The following is a 12824-nucleotide window of genomic DNA, read 5'->3' on the forward strand; positions in this document are numbered from 1 at the left end:
ATTGTGCCATAAGGCTAAGTGAATCAACATGACAGAGAAAGACAAATACTGTACGATCTCACTTGTATGTGGAAACTTAAAAAACAACTCAAACTCAGAGGTAGGTGATTCTCAGAGAAGGAAAATGGGTGCAAAATAAAAAGCCAACACACAGAATGGGAGAACATATTCACTGATATACCTGATGCAGGGTTAATATCCAACATTTATAAAGAAATTGCAAGTTCAACACCAATAAAAACCCAATTAAAATTAAGCAAAGGACCTGAATAGACACTTCTCTGAAGAAGACAACTAATGGCCAACAGACAAATGAAAAGATGCTCGTCATCACTAAATATCAGAGAAATGCAAATTAAAACCACAAGATATCATCTGACACCTGTCAAATGGCTATCATCAATCCATCAACAAACAAGTGCTGGCAAGGATGTGGAAAAAGGGAACACTTTTACACTGTTGGTGGGAATGCAGAGTTGTGCAGCCTCTGTGGAAAGCAGTATGGAGACACCTTAAAAATTTAAAAATGGATCTACCATCTGATCCAGCCATTCCACTTCAGGGAATATATCCAAAGAGACCCCAAACAGTAATTACAAGAACATGTTCACCCCTGTTAATTGCAACAAGATTTACACTACCAAGATATGGAAGCAGTCTGAGTGTCGATCTATAGATGAGTAGGTAAAAGAACTATGGGGCATTTACACAATGGAATACTACTAAGCCATAAAAAAGAAGAAAAATTTACCCTTTGTGGCAATATGGATGGCCCTGGAGAGCATTATACTTAGTGAAATAAGTGAGTCACAGAAAGAAAAACACCATATTATTTCACCTCTTTGTGGAATCTAATGAACAAACTGAACTACCAAGTCAAACAGAGACAGACTCATGGATGGAGAGCAGATGACAGCTGGTGTTGGGAGGAGTTACAGGGTGGAGGGATTGAGCAAAAAGCAAAAAGGACTCATGGACATGGACAACAGTGTGGTGATTGTGAAGGTAAGGGGGACTATAAGGGGACTAAATAGTGATATACAATACAATAAATCTTTTAAAAATAAAATAAAAAATAAAACTCATGGATAGCAAGAACAGATGGGTGGTAGCCAGAGGAAGTAAATATGGGTAGGGAAAAATGGGTGAGGTGGTCAAACTACAAACTTTCAGTTTTAATACAACTAAATCATGAGGACATCAGGAAGAGTGTGGTGACTGTAGCTAACAAGAGTGGGTATTAGTACAATTAACTATAAGGATGCAGTTAATAATGTGTTGTACATCTGAAAATTGCCGGGAGAAAAAATTGTTAAAAGTTCTCTTTATAAGAGAAAAGGTATGGAATTCTATGTGGTGATGGATGCTAACATGAGATATTGTGGTGAGCACTTGAAGACACATACATATATGAAATCATGAAGTTTATGTATGGGTCAAGTCCCTATGCCCTCCCTGCTCTGGGTCCCACACACTCCCTCCCCCACATCCTCTTCCAAGCCCACCCCAGTAACCATCTTTTGTACCCAGTGAGTAAGGATGTCCCTGTGTCCACATCTGGGCACCCCTCACACTTGGGAACAATTGATGGTCTTGGTGGCACAGAGGAGAGAGGCTGCCCTGGCCCTCTACTTACAGGTTTGGCTCTTCTGTGTTGTCACTACAGCCATCAGGTGATGCTGGCTCTTTCCCAGAAGCAACAGGATGAACAAGAGCTGAGTTCACCTGGAGGTCCCAAGTGGAAATGGTGCAAGGATGCACATGACTTTCTGCATCATGCCATGTGTGTTGGTGGAGGGTGACTCCTGGTAAATCTTACCAGTAAAAGGGGAATGTCATGCTTTCTCACCAGACCTCTGTTCCAAGATCCCAGGGTCCCAGGATGTGAACACCAAGTATCTGAGTCAGCACTAGGGAGGAGACAGAGATACCACTCAGAAATGTGTGACACCAGGATGATCCTTATGTTTAATTCTGCCCTCTGGCTCATGATGCTCTGACCCTACCTGTCCCATCCAGAGAGGGCATTTTCTATTTGTGACAGGATCTCCTAAGCACTCTTCTCCTCCTGAAGGAGCAATGCCCTGTTCTCCCCCTCCTGACACTGGTGTTTCTCAGGAGCAGTCACAGGTAGAGAGATTCCTATGGAGGTGGAGTTGGCCCCAGATTGTTCATTGTCTCTTTGAGGTACTAACCTGGTTTGTTTGGGCACAGGATTATCATGGTAAATTTGGTTTCTTCCTTCAGATAGAAGGAGTACAATATCTACAGTAAAGGCATTGAATTCGGGATGAAAGAAGGTCAGAGCACAAGAATACACAGGCACTTTGTCCTCACTGTGTCCCCAGTCCTCACACCTGCAGCTTCTGCCCTGATGCTTCTCTATGTTGTTCTCCAATAAAGAGGAAGGACAGTGGCCCACAGCCCTCTTACCCCCAACATGCACAGCAAGGGCAGTGGCACCAGCATGTCCATGGGGGTCATGTACAGGACACTTGAGGTCACAGGGTTACTCCCTGCTCTCTGGGAAGCAGTAGATGTCTATCCACAGTGCTTTCTGGAGGCTCATTTCCCAAACCTGCCCTCTCTCAGAAGTTTTCCCTTCTCCACAAGGACAAATAGGGAAGGGAAGGTGGAGCTCTTCTCACTGTAGGTCTGGTGACACCCTGTCAGGAGGGCCCCTTTGCATCCCACTCCCCACTCATGTCACCTGTGCCAAGTGTTCATACTCACCCTCCCTCAGAGAACACATAGAGGGCCATCTCTTTGTCCTGACTCAAAATTCTAAGAACATCTCTAGGAGCAGTAAGATCTGGGAACCTGGACCTACCAGAATCCAAATCCTCTCTCTGTCTCTGTCCTGGTCTGAAGACCAGGTCTGGTCACACAAGAAGCCTCAAGAAGGTGTGACAGAACTCATACTCATGATGAAGGGCCCCTCATGCTCAGAGCTCAAAGTGAGAAGGGTGGCCCTGACTCCAGCCCCACAGATGAGGGTGCCTCTGGTTGGTCTCTGTTGTCAGCTTGAGGTTGGAAAGTCACTGGACTCATGTGCAGCTGTGAGCTCATTCTCAGGGTTGCTAGGACCCTGTACTCTCACCCTCTAACTTCTCTACATTGTCTCCAGACAAAAAAGGCCAATGTTTCTATCTTTATGGAAATATTGCATGTCCCTCTCCTTGCCCCACCTCCACTTCCTTTGACCTTGCCTGGCTTGCTTTGTCCTCCATGATAACATTCTCCCTGCTGTGGTCCACTGATGTCACAGAATTCTTTCCCCATTCTGAATGTTTACCCTTCATGTAGAATGAACTGAAACTTAGAATTTATTTGACTCAACTGTCAGCTCCAAAACAACATATCTATCAGACTTCTGATTCTTCAATTCTTCATTTGAGCTGAATTGGGACTGCGCATACTGCCAGGCACAGAAGAGACTCAGAGATCCTATTTTCTGTTGTGCAGATCTCTGTGACAGTACAAGGAAGAGATTAAAAGCAAGAGAAAATACCAGCCTCTCTTGTGAGGAAAAGAAGGAAGGAATGGGAAGAGTCTGACCCAGATGGTTTTCTAGATGAGGTGACAGTAGATCCAGTCCTCACAGGCAAAGAACCCAGTGGCTTCTGAGAAATGCACTGTGTCTCTGAAATTAAGGCTCCTCTACCCAAGGATGGGGATGTGTGCAAGGGGAGATTGAGCATGATTGGGTGCACCTCTGTTCTGTAGGATAGACTGTCAACTGCCCTCATTCCCCAGTTTTACCCCGCATCAGGCAGGTCAAGTCTCTGCCTCCAGGGGTTGCACCATCCTCCATACTAGACCTGAGTGCTCCTCCAGGACAGGTTGGCGCTGTCCGTGGTGCTGGAGGACACCTGGGTTAGTTCTGCCAAGGAATTCTGCCCACAGGCACAAGGGCCTGAGCTTCAGGTAAGCAGGGCACCTAGGACACAGGGGCTTCAGCAAGGCGGGGTCCTTCTTGGGAAGGAGGAGCCAGAAGAAGGCGTGGCAGTGCTTTTCATGTCTGTGCTTTTCCTCTCACCCCTCTGATCTCTCATCACACTGTTTAATGTTATTCTTCCTTGAAAATTTTCCACAAAAGGCAACCATGGGAACAAAAAATTTCAGGTTTAAAATATTTTTGTATGTATTGGTTGTGAAAACATATATCTAGTTCATGTTGTATAAACCTTATGTATTTATTATAGCTTATATTATATAAATGTCTTATAAATATTGTAATGGATGTTTAATTATTACAATGAGTAATATACTATACTTTTTCATATTGCATTTCCTATATTATAGTACAATATTATGCGTTTATAAATATATACTATGGCACCTTGTCAAAATAGTCTACATTATATAAACATATAAGTTATACTATGGGATCATATCTCAAGTCAAGAATAAAACAGGAAGGCTCCCAGGAGCCTCAGAATTTCTCTTCATTCCCCTTTCCCTCCAAGCCCCTTTCATCTCCAGGTCATGAAGGCCACAGGACCAAAGGTACATCATCAGTGTGGGTAAATGCCATTGGGAACTTTGGTATCTTGGCTTAAATATTCTGTCTCATTTTCTGGACTCAAGTATTCCCCCAAATGCTAGTCTAACAAGTGCACATTTTCATTGATCTTCAATTATTCTACATTTTTAAATGAAGAGTTTTATTTGTTCTATTTACTTTTTTCCCAAACAATTTTGTTATTTTCAGCACAAGTCCTGAGCAGAATGGTTTAACCAGTTATTACCAAAACAAGAGTCACAATTCAACATCTTGCCATACTGAAATTGGAGTCTTGTAGTGGATGTGGGAACCAAAGTCCTCCTAGTTACAAACTATAATTGTCTCCTTCTTCTCTCAGGGCCATTTCCTCAATTTCTAAAATTGAGGAAATAAATCACCTACATACAGGTGCTTGTCTTGTGTCACTGGGACACTCACCTGGGCCCATTCTACCTGTGGATACCCCACAGACATTTCCCCCTTGCAGCCAATGTTATGGCTGGGCCAGCCCTTGTGGTTCTTGTTATGATTATAAGACACACTTCAGCAACAACCATTAGGGAACTTTGGCAAAAAAAAAGAGCTTTATTACACTCATCTCCTATTATCCACAGTTGTGCTTTCCATGATTTCTGTTATCTGTGTTCAAACACAGTCCAAAAATAATAAATGGAAGATTCCAGAAATAAACCATTCATGTTTTAAATTTTGCAATTTTCTAAGTAGTATCATGAATCTTGTATACCCTCTGTCTGTCCTGCCTTAGTGTGAACCATCTCTTTGTCCAGCATCTCCATACTGTATATACTGCCCACTTGTGAGTCACTTAGTAGTCGATTAGGTCTTCAGGTCTACTGTCCCAGTATCTGGTGACTTGTGTTCAGGTCACCCTTGTAGTAGCCTCATGCTGTGTCACAATGCCTGTGGCATTCACCTCCCTACACTTCATCACATAGGCCTTGTGACACCTTACAACAGCACAGTAAGTGATATGGACCCTGGATGGCAGGGGCCCTGTGTTGTTCCGTGTGTTGTGGTTGTGATAAACAAATTCACACAGACTACAGAAGTCTTGTGGAGAAAAGGGGATGGTATGGCCACTCTCTGAATGCGAGAGGGCCTCAACCCTTGCCTGGACAAGTTTTTATTGCTTTTTTGGACACATTACATCAAGAATGGTCCTCATTTACTATGAACAGATTCCCTTTAGGTGGTTACCTTTTACAGAAAACAAAGCAGAACATATTGCTAATTACATAAAAAAAGAAAGATATTTGCAAATGCAAAGGGAAAAGTGGTTGAACTGGTTACACTCCTGCTTGTGAGGTTTAGCATAGATTTTAGGAAGTTCCTTTAAAGATATGGAGTAAACATTTGTGCCTCAATTCAGGGTGAGGGAGTTTTAGCAAAAGCAAGCCTCAAAGCAACCTAGGTATAATGCAGGCCTGATTCCCCAAGGGGAACCTATCTGTGAGCGTGGGTCCTTTGTGCAGGATCTTGCTCCCCATTGGCCTTTCTGAGTGGGGGCTGGGCTACATTCCTCATGCCTTGTGGAATGGTGTCCTATAAGAAGAAGGGTGAGTTCATTAATGGAAGATATTTTATAAGATTTTATTTATTTATTTTTAGAGAGGAAAAAGGAAGGAGAAAGAGGGAGGGAAACATCAATGTGTGGTTGCCTCTCACACGCTCCCCACTGGGGACCTTGCCCACAACCCAGGCATGTGCCCTGACTGGGAACTGAACCACCAACCCTTTGGTTCACAGGCTGTCACTCAATCCACTGAGCCACACCAGCCAGGGCAATAGAAGACATTTTGAGAGAGGGAGAGACCACATTCACATAACCTTTATCACAGTATATTGTTATAATTCTGCTTTACCATTAGTTATTGTTAATATCTTTTTGTGCCTAATTTATATATTAAACTTCATCATAGGTGTGTACAGGAAAAGTCACAATATATATAGGACTTGGTACTATCTGCTATTTCAAAAATCCACTGGAGGTCTTGAAAGATCTCACCCACAGTTAAGGGACACTGCACACTTCATAATCATAGAGCTTATTGTTAGGGATCTACACTGTGGTACCACTCCTGACTCTGGTTGTTTTTGTTTTAGAACTTTGTTTTCAAAAAATTAAATTAAATCAACTATATAGAGGAGGGGGACTATGAGCTCTTTCTTCATGCCATACTTTTAACCTAAATCTGCCCAAGAATTGGGTTTGAAGGACAGCATGGGGTACGCCAGATGAAAGCAAGGGGGTGTGGCTTCCAGAAGGGAATCTCAAATTGCTAAAACATTTGTAGGAAATGTCATAGAAGATTTCAGGGACAAAGGCCATGGGGAAAAGGTGGGTGAGGAGGTAAATGCCAGGGGAAGAGGCCTGGGATGTAATGACTAAGTCCAGGGAGTCAGGTAGGAGTTTGTGTAGGACAGAGGCAGGGTCAGCTCTCTGGCCTGGCCAGTTTTACAGCAGAGGACAAACCCAGCCAAAAATCAGGAGGCCTGTGGGAGGCACTGTCACACCGTATGTGGTGCTGGCAGCCCTACTGGAAACACTATGTTCACAGCAGCACTCTATGGTGGTAACAGCCCCTTCCCGGGAACTTCCTCTTTAGCTCTGTGAAAAGGGCTCCCTGGCGGCTGCATCCTGGGCAGATTATGCACGTGGCTCTCTGTGTCTGCACCTCCTGCATCTCAGTCCTTTGTCTCTGAAAAAAATCATTTCTGGTGACAGGATGCCTAGTCAGCTCCTGCTTACACCTAACAAGCAATTGGAAAGATCCCTGTGGGGCTGTACATGGGATGGGAAAGGGACTGGCGCTCAGAAGGTGCTGGAGAATGGACAGGTACAAGTGAGGACAGATGACCCCAGAGAAACTATGATACCTCGTCATGAACCAAACACAAATTGGACAGCAGTGTCTTTCCCTTTACAGGGTTTGAGGAGTTCTCAGATGGAAAACAAGAGTAACAAGTTTCCATCCTGTTTTCTATGGCTGGTCACCCCTGGCTTCAGGAGAACTTGCCACCAGGACCTTTCTGTTCAAAAAAGAAACATAGGCCAGCCTTGGACCTCTGTTGGCTGTGGTTTCTTTAATGCTCACAGCTGCCTTTGACTACGATGTGTGGTCTCTGCTGTACAGAATGTGAAACTGAGGACAGAAAAATGAAGTGAATCACTTGAAGACAATGCCTTAGGAAGTGCTGAAGTCTGCACTCAAGCCCAAGTTTCTCCAAGCCCATCACCTTTCTTTTTTCTGCTCTGCCTGCAGATGCTCTTACAGTGGTTAATGTTAATGTTGCATGAGGTCACCTTATGCTACACCAACTTGTCCCTGACTTCTTTCCCCAGAGAGGCTGTGATGTTTCTGGCCAGGCCTAAGCTCTGAGCAAGTCCTTATTTGCTGGTCTTCTTGATCTCTGAGTACACTCAGGTGCTCTGAGTACACAAGGTGTCCTCCTTGTCCTGAGCCTCACACAGATACCCCCTGTGAAAACTAATGTTGGTGTACTAGGTATCCTGCTCCTCTCCCCATGGAGAAGCATTCCCCATGGGTGATGCTTGGCCTGGGGCCTGTCTGGCTGTGGATTTTGCTGGGAACCCTGAGTGAAGGGGAGAGAAGAGTCAAAGAAGAAAAAATCAGACATGGTCTCAAGGGGAAGTTGGGCTGATGGAACAGTTTTTATTCATCCTCTTATTCTACACACACTCCACGTGAACTCAACTATTTGCTCATTCCGTTAAAATTTTGTAATGATAAAGCTGATTACACCACATTGAGGGCTTACCGATCACATTTTGTCCTCACTGAAACCAAGTCTAAACGATACTCTTACTATTTCCATTTACAGATAGGGAATCTGAGATGAGGAGAGTTGAAGAAGCATGCCCAGAATGGGTAGAAAGTAATAGTTTTGGAGAGACAGTTCTGGCAGGCTATACTGGGAAAGAGGTGAGGTTGCTCAGTGGTCAGCAGACTAGGGCAGGAGGCTGACCCTGGGCTCTGAATAAGGAAGGGGAAGTCAACTCCCAGCTTTCTGTCCAGGTGACCACAGATGAGCAGGTTTGGAGAAATTCTGAGCAGCTCAGTCCACACTCATTGAAGGGACATGCCCAGTCCCTCCCCCTACACTGCATGAGAAGATACTCACATCACACACCCAGATGACTGTACCCATGACAGGGTCTTCATCATTCATGACCTTTTGTCTCCCACCTGTTTGCGTCTTGTGGAATTTCACTCTAAGGGAAGAAGTCAGGAGCCACAATGGCTCAGGCACAGGTGGGCAGGCTGCCTCCACTTCCTGAGAAGACCACTGAGGCATCCAGATCCCATGACCTAACTCAGAGATCTTCTGACATGCAAGTGAGTACTCTGTCTTCCACATGACCATGTGTTTCACCAAGACTAAACTTACATCACAATAGGCCCCTACACAGGGAGAAACCGCTACACAAGCAATCATACCAGTATTATCCCTAAGAGCCCCAAGTAGAAACAACCCAACTTTCCATCAATGCATGAGGAGCCAAATAAAAAGTGCAGCATCCGTGCCATGGAATATTATTAGGAATAAAAAAAATAAAAAAGTGACACATGAACCTGGAAAATATTGTCATGTGAAAAGACTCAAAAAGGATCATGTGTTATATGATTCCATTTATATGAAATGTCCAGAATGGGCAAATCTGGAGACACAGGAAATTAGTGTCTGTCTGGGGCTGGGGCATGGATAGTGGCACAAATGACAGATAAGGGATTTTTTAATTCATTTTATGCTAATGAAGAAGATTTAAAATTGACTATGGTGCTGGGTGCACAACTTTGTGACTAGACAACCATTGGATTGTATGCTTTAAATATATAAAAATTTGCCCTGATTGGTATGGCTCAGTGGATTGAGCACTAGCCTATCAACCAAAGGGTAGCTGGTTTGATTCCCAGTCAGGGCATATGTCAGGGTTGTGGGCCAGGTCCCCCCAGTGGGGGACACGTGAGAGGCAATCACACATTGATATTTCTCTCCCTCTCTTTCTACTTCCCGTCTGCTCTCTCTAAAAATAAATAAATACAATCTTTTAAAATATAAAATATTTAAAAGACACCTCCGTATATACTTAGCTCTGCCTTTCTGGGATTCAGGGGCCTCTCTCTGTACTCTCCGTGACACAGCTTTCTCCCAGGACACAGGCTTACATGCAAAAGGAGATGAGACACAAGCATAGGGACAGGAGGACCATGGCACTAGCACCACCAAGAGCCGCGGGAACCACTCCACACACGTATACTGCCTGCCCTGCAGAGAAGAGCCTCATGAGCCAATCCTCTCTCAGAACTCTGTGTCATGTCTTACCACGTCTTTGCAAAACCCGCTGTAGCTGTAGAGTCTGTTCAGACAGGAGATGGAGGGTCCTGTCCTAGCAAATAACACCCTTGTTGGATACAGCCCCTCTCCCGACCTCCATCCCCTCTTTTATCCCTTACTTTCTCCCTCAGCCTCCACCCCAGCAGGACTCTGACCTGGCAGCAGCAGGACACTGGTGCTCTGGGCCCCATGCACATTCTCTGCCTTGAAACTGAGTCTGAGGCCAGCTCTGAGCTCTGCGGGGAGGCTCAGGGAGCTTTTGGCCCAGGCCCCCACAAAGCTGGAGGTGACTGTGTAGGAGGCTTTGCTGGGGTTCCCCTCCAGCACCCCCTCCCCCAGCCACCAGCACAGGGAGGGGGTCGGTTGAGGTTGGGAGGGACAGCTGCAACACAGACTCTCCTCTTCAGGAAAGCAGGATGGTCCCAACAGACATGGGGGGTCTGTGGGGAGGAAGTAGATGGATCGGTGGTGCCTCTTCCTTCCCAGGACTCAGGTGCCCTGCCACCAGGGATCCCCACACTCATAGACCACTGAGAGGCTGAGGAAGAGATTTTGGGAGCCCAGTGGTTGCTGAGCTTGGCAGGTGAACTGTTCCTCTCCAGTCCCCACACGAAGTAGCTTCAGGATCGTGGTGCTGGAGATGGGGACAGTCTTCAGGGCTGGGGACTCCCAGAACCAGCTCAGCTGTGCAGGGAGGTTGCTGTCAGCCACACAGAGCAGCTGCACACAGAGCAGCTGCATCCCTTCGTCCTCTAGGATGAGAAGGGATGTGGTTTGCAAAACCTTGAAGGCTAGTGGAGAGAGATGCAGACAGACACACAAAGAGGGCTGAGTGGTGGGGAGAAAGAGGGAAAACACAGGTGAATGCACCAACCCTCAAGGGGTAAGAGGAGGGTGGTAATTTTCCTCCTTGCCTCCCCTATATCTGATCCCACTCATACTCTGATTCCCCTCAGCTCCAAGGCTGCTCCTGGGGCAGGTCCCAACTCCACAGAGGGAGGTTCTTTCATACCTGTAACATTTCTGAATGATACGCCTATGGTGAGGTTCTGTGGGGCATCTGGGACAGAAGGATAAGTTCCTGCCTTAGAGGGGAGGGGTGTATGGGAGTTACCCCAACCCAAGGAGGGGTAATGGGAACCAGAATGGTCACATAGCTGTGTTCTGGCCCAGTGCATTTCTACATTCAGATGCACAAAAGATTCCTCCTTTAACTCAGCCTACTGTACACACACACACAAAATACACAGAAAGACACAAAAAATCAGGTTTGCCAGTCCCAAGGTCCCCAGGACACCAGCTGTCCCTCCAACACTCACAGTACACATTGAGCTGAATGGTTTTCTGTATGGTCACCCCAGGTCCTGCAAGTGTCACCAGACAGGTGACTGTGGTGCTGTGGTCCCTGGGCTTTAGGGTTAAGGTGAGCACTGAGGAGTGAAGGATCTTGGGATTCAGAGAGTAAAGGGCATCCCCCACCCATGAGAAGATGAGAGGACTTCCTCCTTTGCAGGACCCTGGCAGGTTGCAGCTCAGATGTGTGGGGCAGCCAGACTCCAGAGGCCCCTGAATGTGGATGTCAGGTTTCTGTGTCAGGTCTGAAGAGGAGAGAGGGAGGTGCCTGGGCCCTGGGGCTCCACTGGGGACCCAGGATGTGACTGGGCCTGGGACCCATGCCACAGGGCCTGAGCTCACCCCAGGTCCTGTGTGTCTTCTAATACCCTGGGCCCAAGGCTGGGATCAAGTAGTGTCCCAGGGTCCTGTTGCTCTTCTAAGCTGGGTCCCATGTCTCTGCATCCTCTCCTGGGCCCCTGCCATACCTGTCACCTGCAATGTCAGCTTCTTCTCTTGGTAATCATTATGGTGAGTATATTCTTTCTGCACTCGTAAGACATAGGTTCCTGTGTCACTGTTCCTGGTGCCTCTGATGCTCAGGGAACAGTTGTTGGTGCTGGGGTCCATGAGGAAGAATCAGTGCTGTGTCTCTATCTTCACTAGTATATTTGGGTTATTCGTAGCCACAGCTTCAGAGCTATGTAACTGGTGACCACTGTGGTACCAGTGGGTGTAGATTTTAGCAGAGGGATACAAGGATATCCAGAAAGAGGGGAAGGACAGGGCGTGTTGGTGCATCCACCCTCCTGCACACTCACAGATTCCTGCAGCTTGATACCATAGGCTAGCTGCTGCTGCTGTACATAACATGGGGGGGACACAGACACTCAGGATTGGCCCCAAAATATCCCACCTTCCCACCCCTCTTCTCAGGTCCTCTCACTTGCCCACAACAGGGGCAGCAGCAGTAGGGGCAGCATGTTTGCTTCTCACAAGGCAGAGCACATCCAAGGCCCTGTGTCAGGGAGGGAAATGCCCAACTATGAGGTGGAGCCAATGACACCCCAAAGGGAAGCCATGGGTGACAGAACTCTGGTCAGGCCAGAGGGAAACTTGGGCTCCACAGGCTGTGGGGAGTGCTGTGAGGGTTGAGAAATCATCCTGTGTCACCTCCCCCAATCTGACCCTGAAGGTGGATCTACAGGCACCAGATGAGGTGTGTCCAGATGTGAATCTGAATGTGATCACCTTGCAGTTGATGTTGAAGTCCAGAGGGAGGTCACCTAGGGGTCATTCCAGTGAGAGGTGTTCCTGGTGCCTCACGAGACCCACCCTTCAGCCAAAACCACAGAGCATGCTGGGAAAGGATGCATTTAAATTTTCCTTCAACTACCAAGTGCTGATAAGAGTAGAAGGAATTTACACCCAACTCCACTGGAGGGTGGAATCTGAACAGAAGCTGAATATTAAGCCCGATGCACTGTGGACACTGGGACATGGGATGCACAAGTACAGGGTCAGAGGGTATGTAAGACAGTGATGGTGACAGCACACAGGTGCCCTCAGTGTGGGATGTGGGCAGGGAGATCTCATCCCATTCAAG

At 46.5% G+C, this 12824-nt stretch overlaps 2 protein-coding genes across 2 annotated transcripts in view; both read right to left on the reverse strand.

The window, feature by feature from the left end:
* Positions 1-12824, reverse strand: part of LOC114510623 (sialic acid-binding Ig-like lectin 5) — a 209017-nt gene that overhangs the window by 84028 nt on the left and 112165 nt on the right. The window lies entirely within an intron of this gene.
* LOC114510626 (sialic acid-binding Ig-like lectin 5) overlaps positions 1-12824 on the reverse strand; it is a 94048-nt gene that overhangs the window by 6355 nt on the left and 74869 nt on the right. Inside the window, exon 4 of the mRNA XM_036012749.1 lies at positions 10899-10946. Coding sequence (XP_035868642.1) covers positions 10899-10946 — 48 coding nt within the window. The remainder of the gene's footprint in view (positions 1-10898; positions 10947-12824) is intronic.

The sequence above is a fragment of the Phyllostomus discolor genome, chromosome 12, assembly GCF_004126475.2.
Source record: "Phyllostomus discolor isolate MPI-MPIP mPhyDis1 chromosome 12, mPhyDis1.pri.v3, whole genome shotgun sequence".
NCBI classification, from domain to species: domain Eukaryota; kingdom Metazoa; phylum Chordata; class Mammalia; order Chiroptera; family Phyllostomidae; genus Phyllostomus; species Phyllostomus discolor.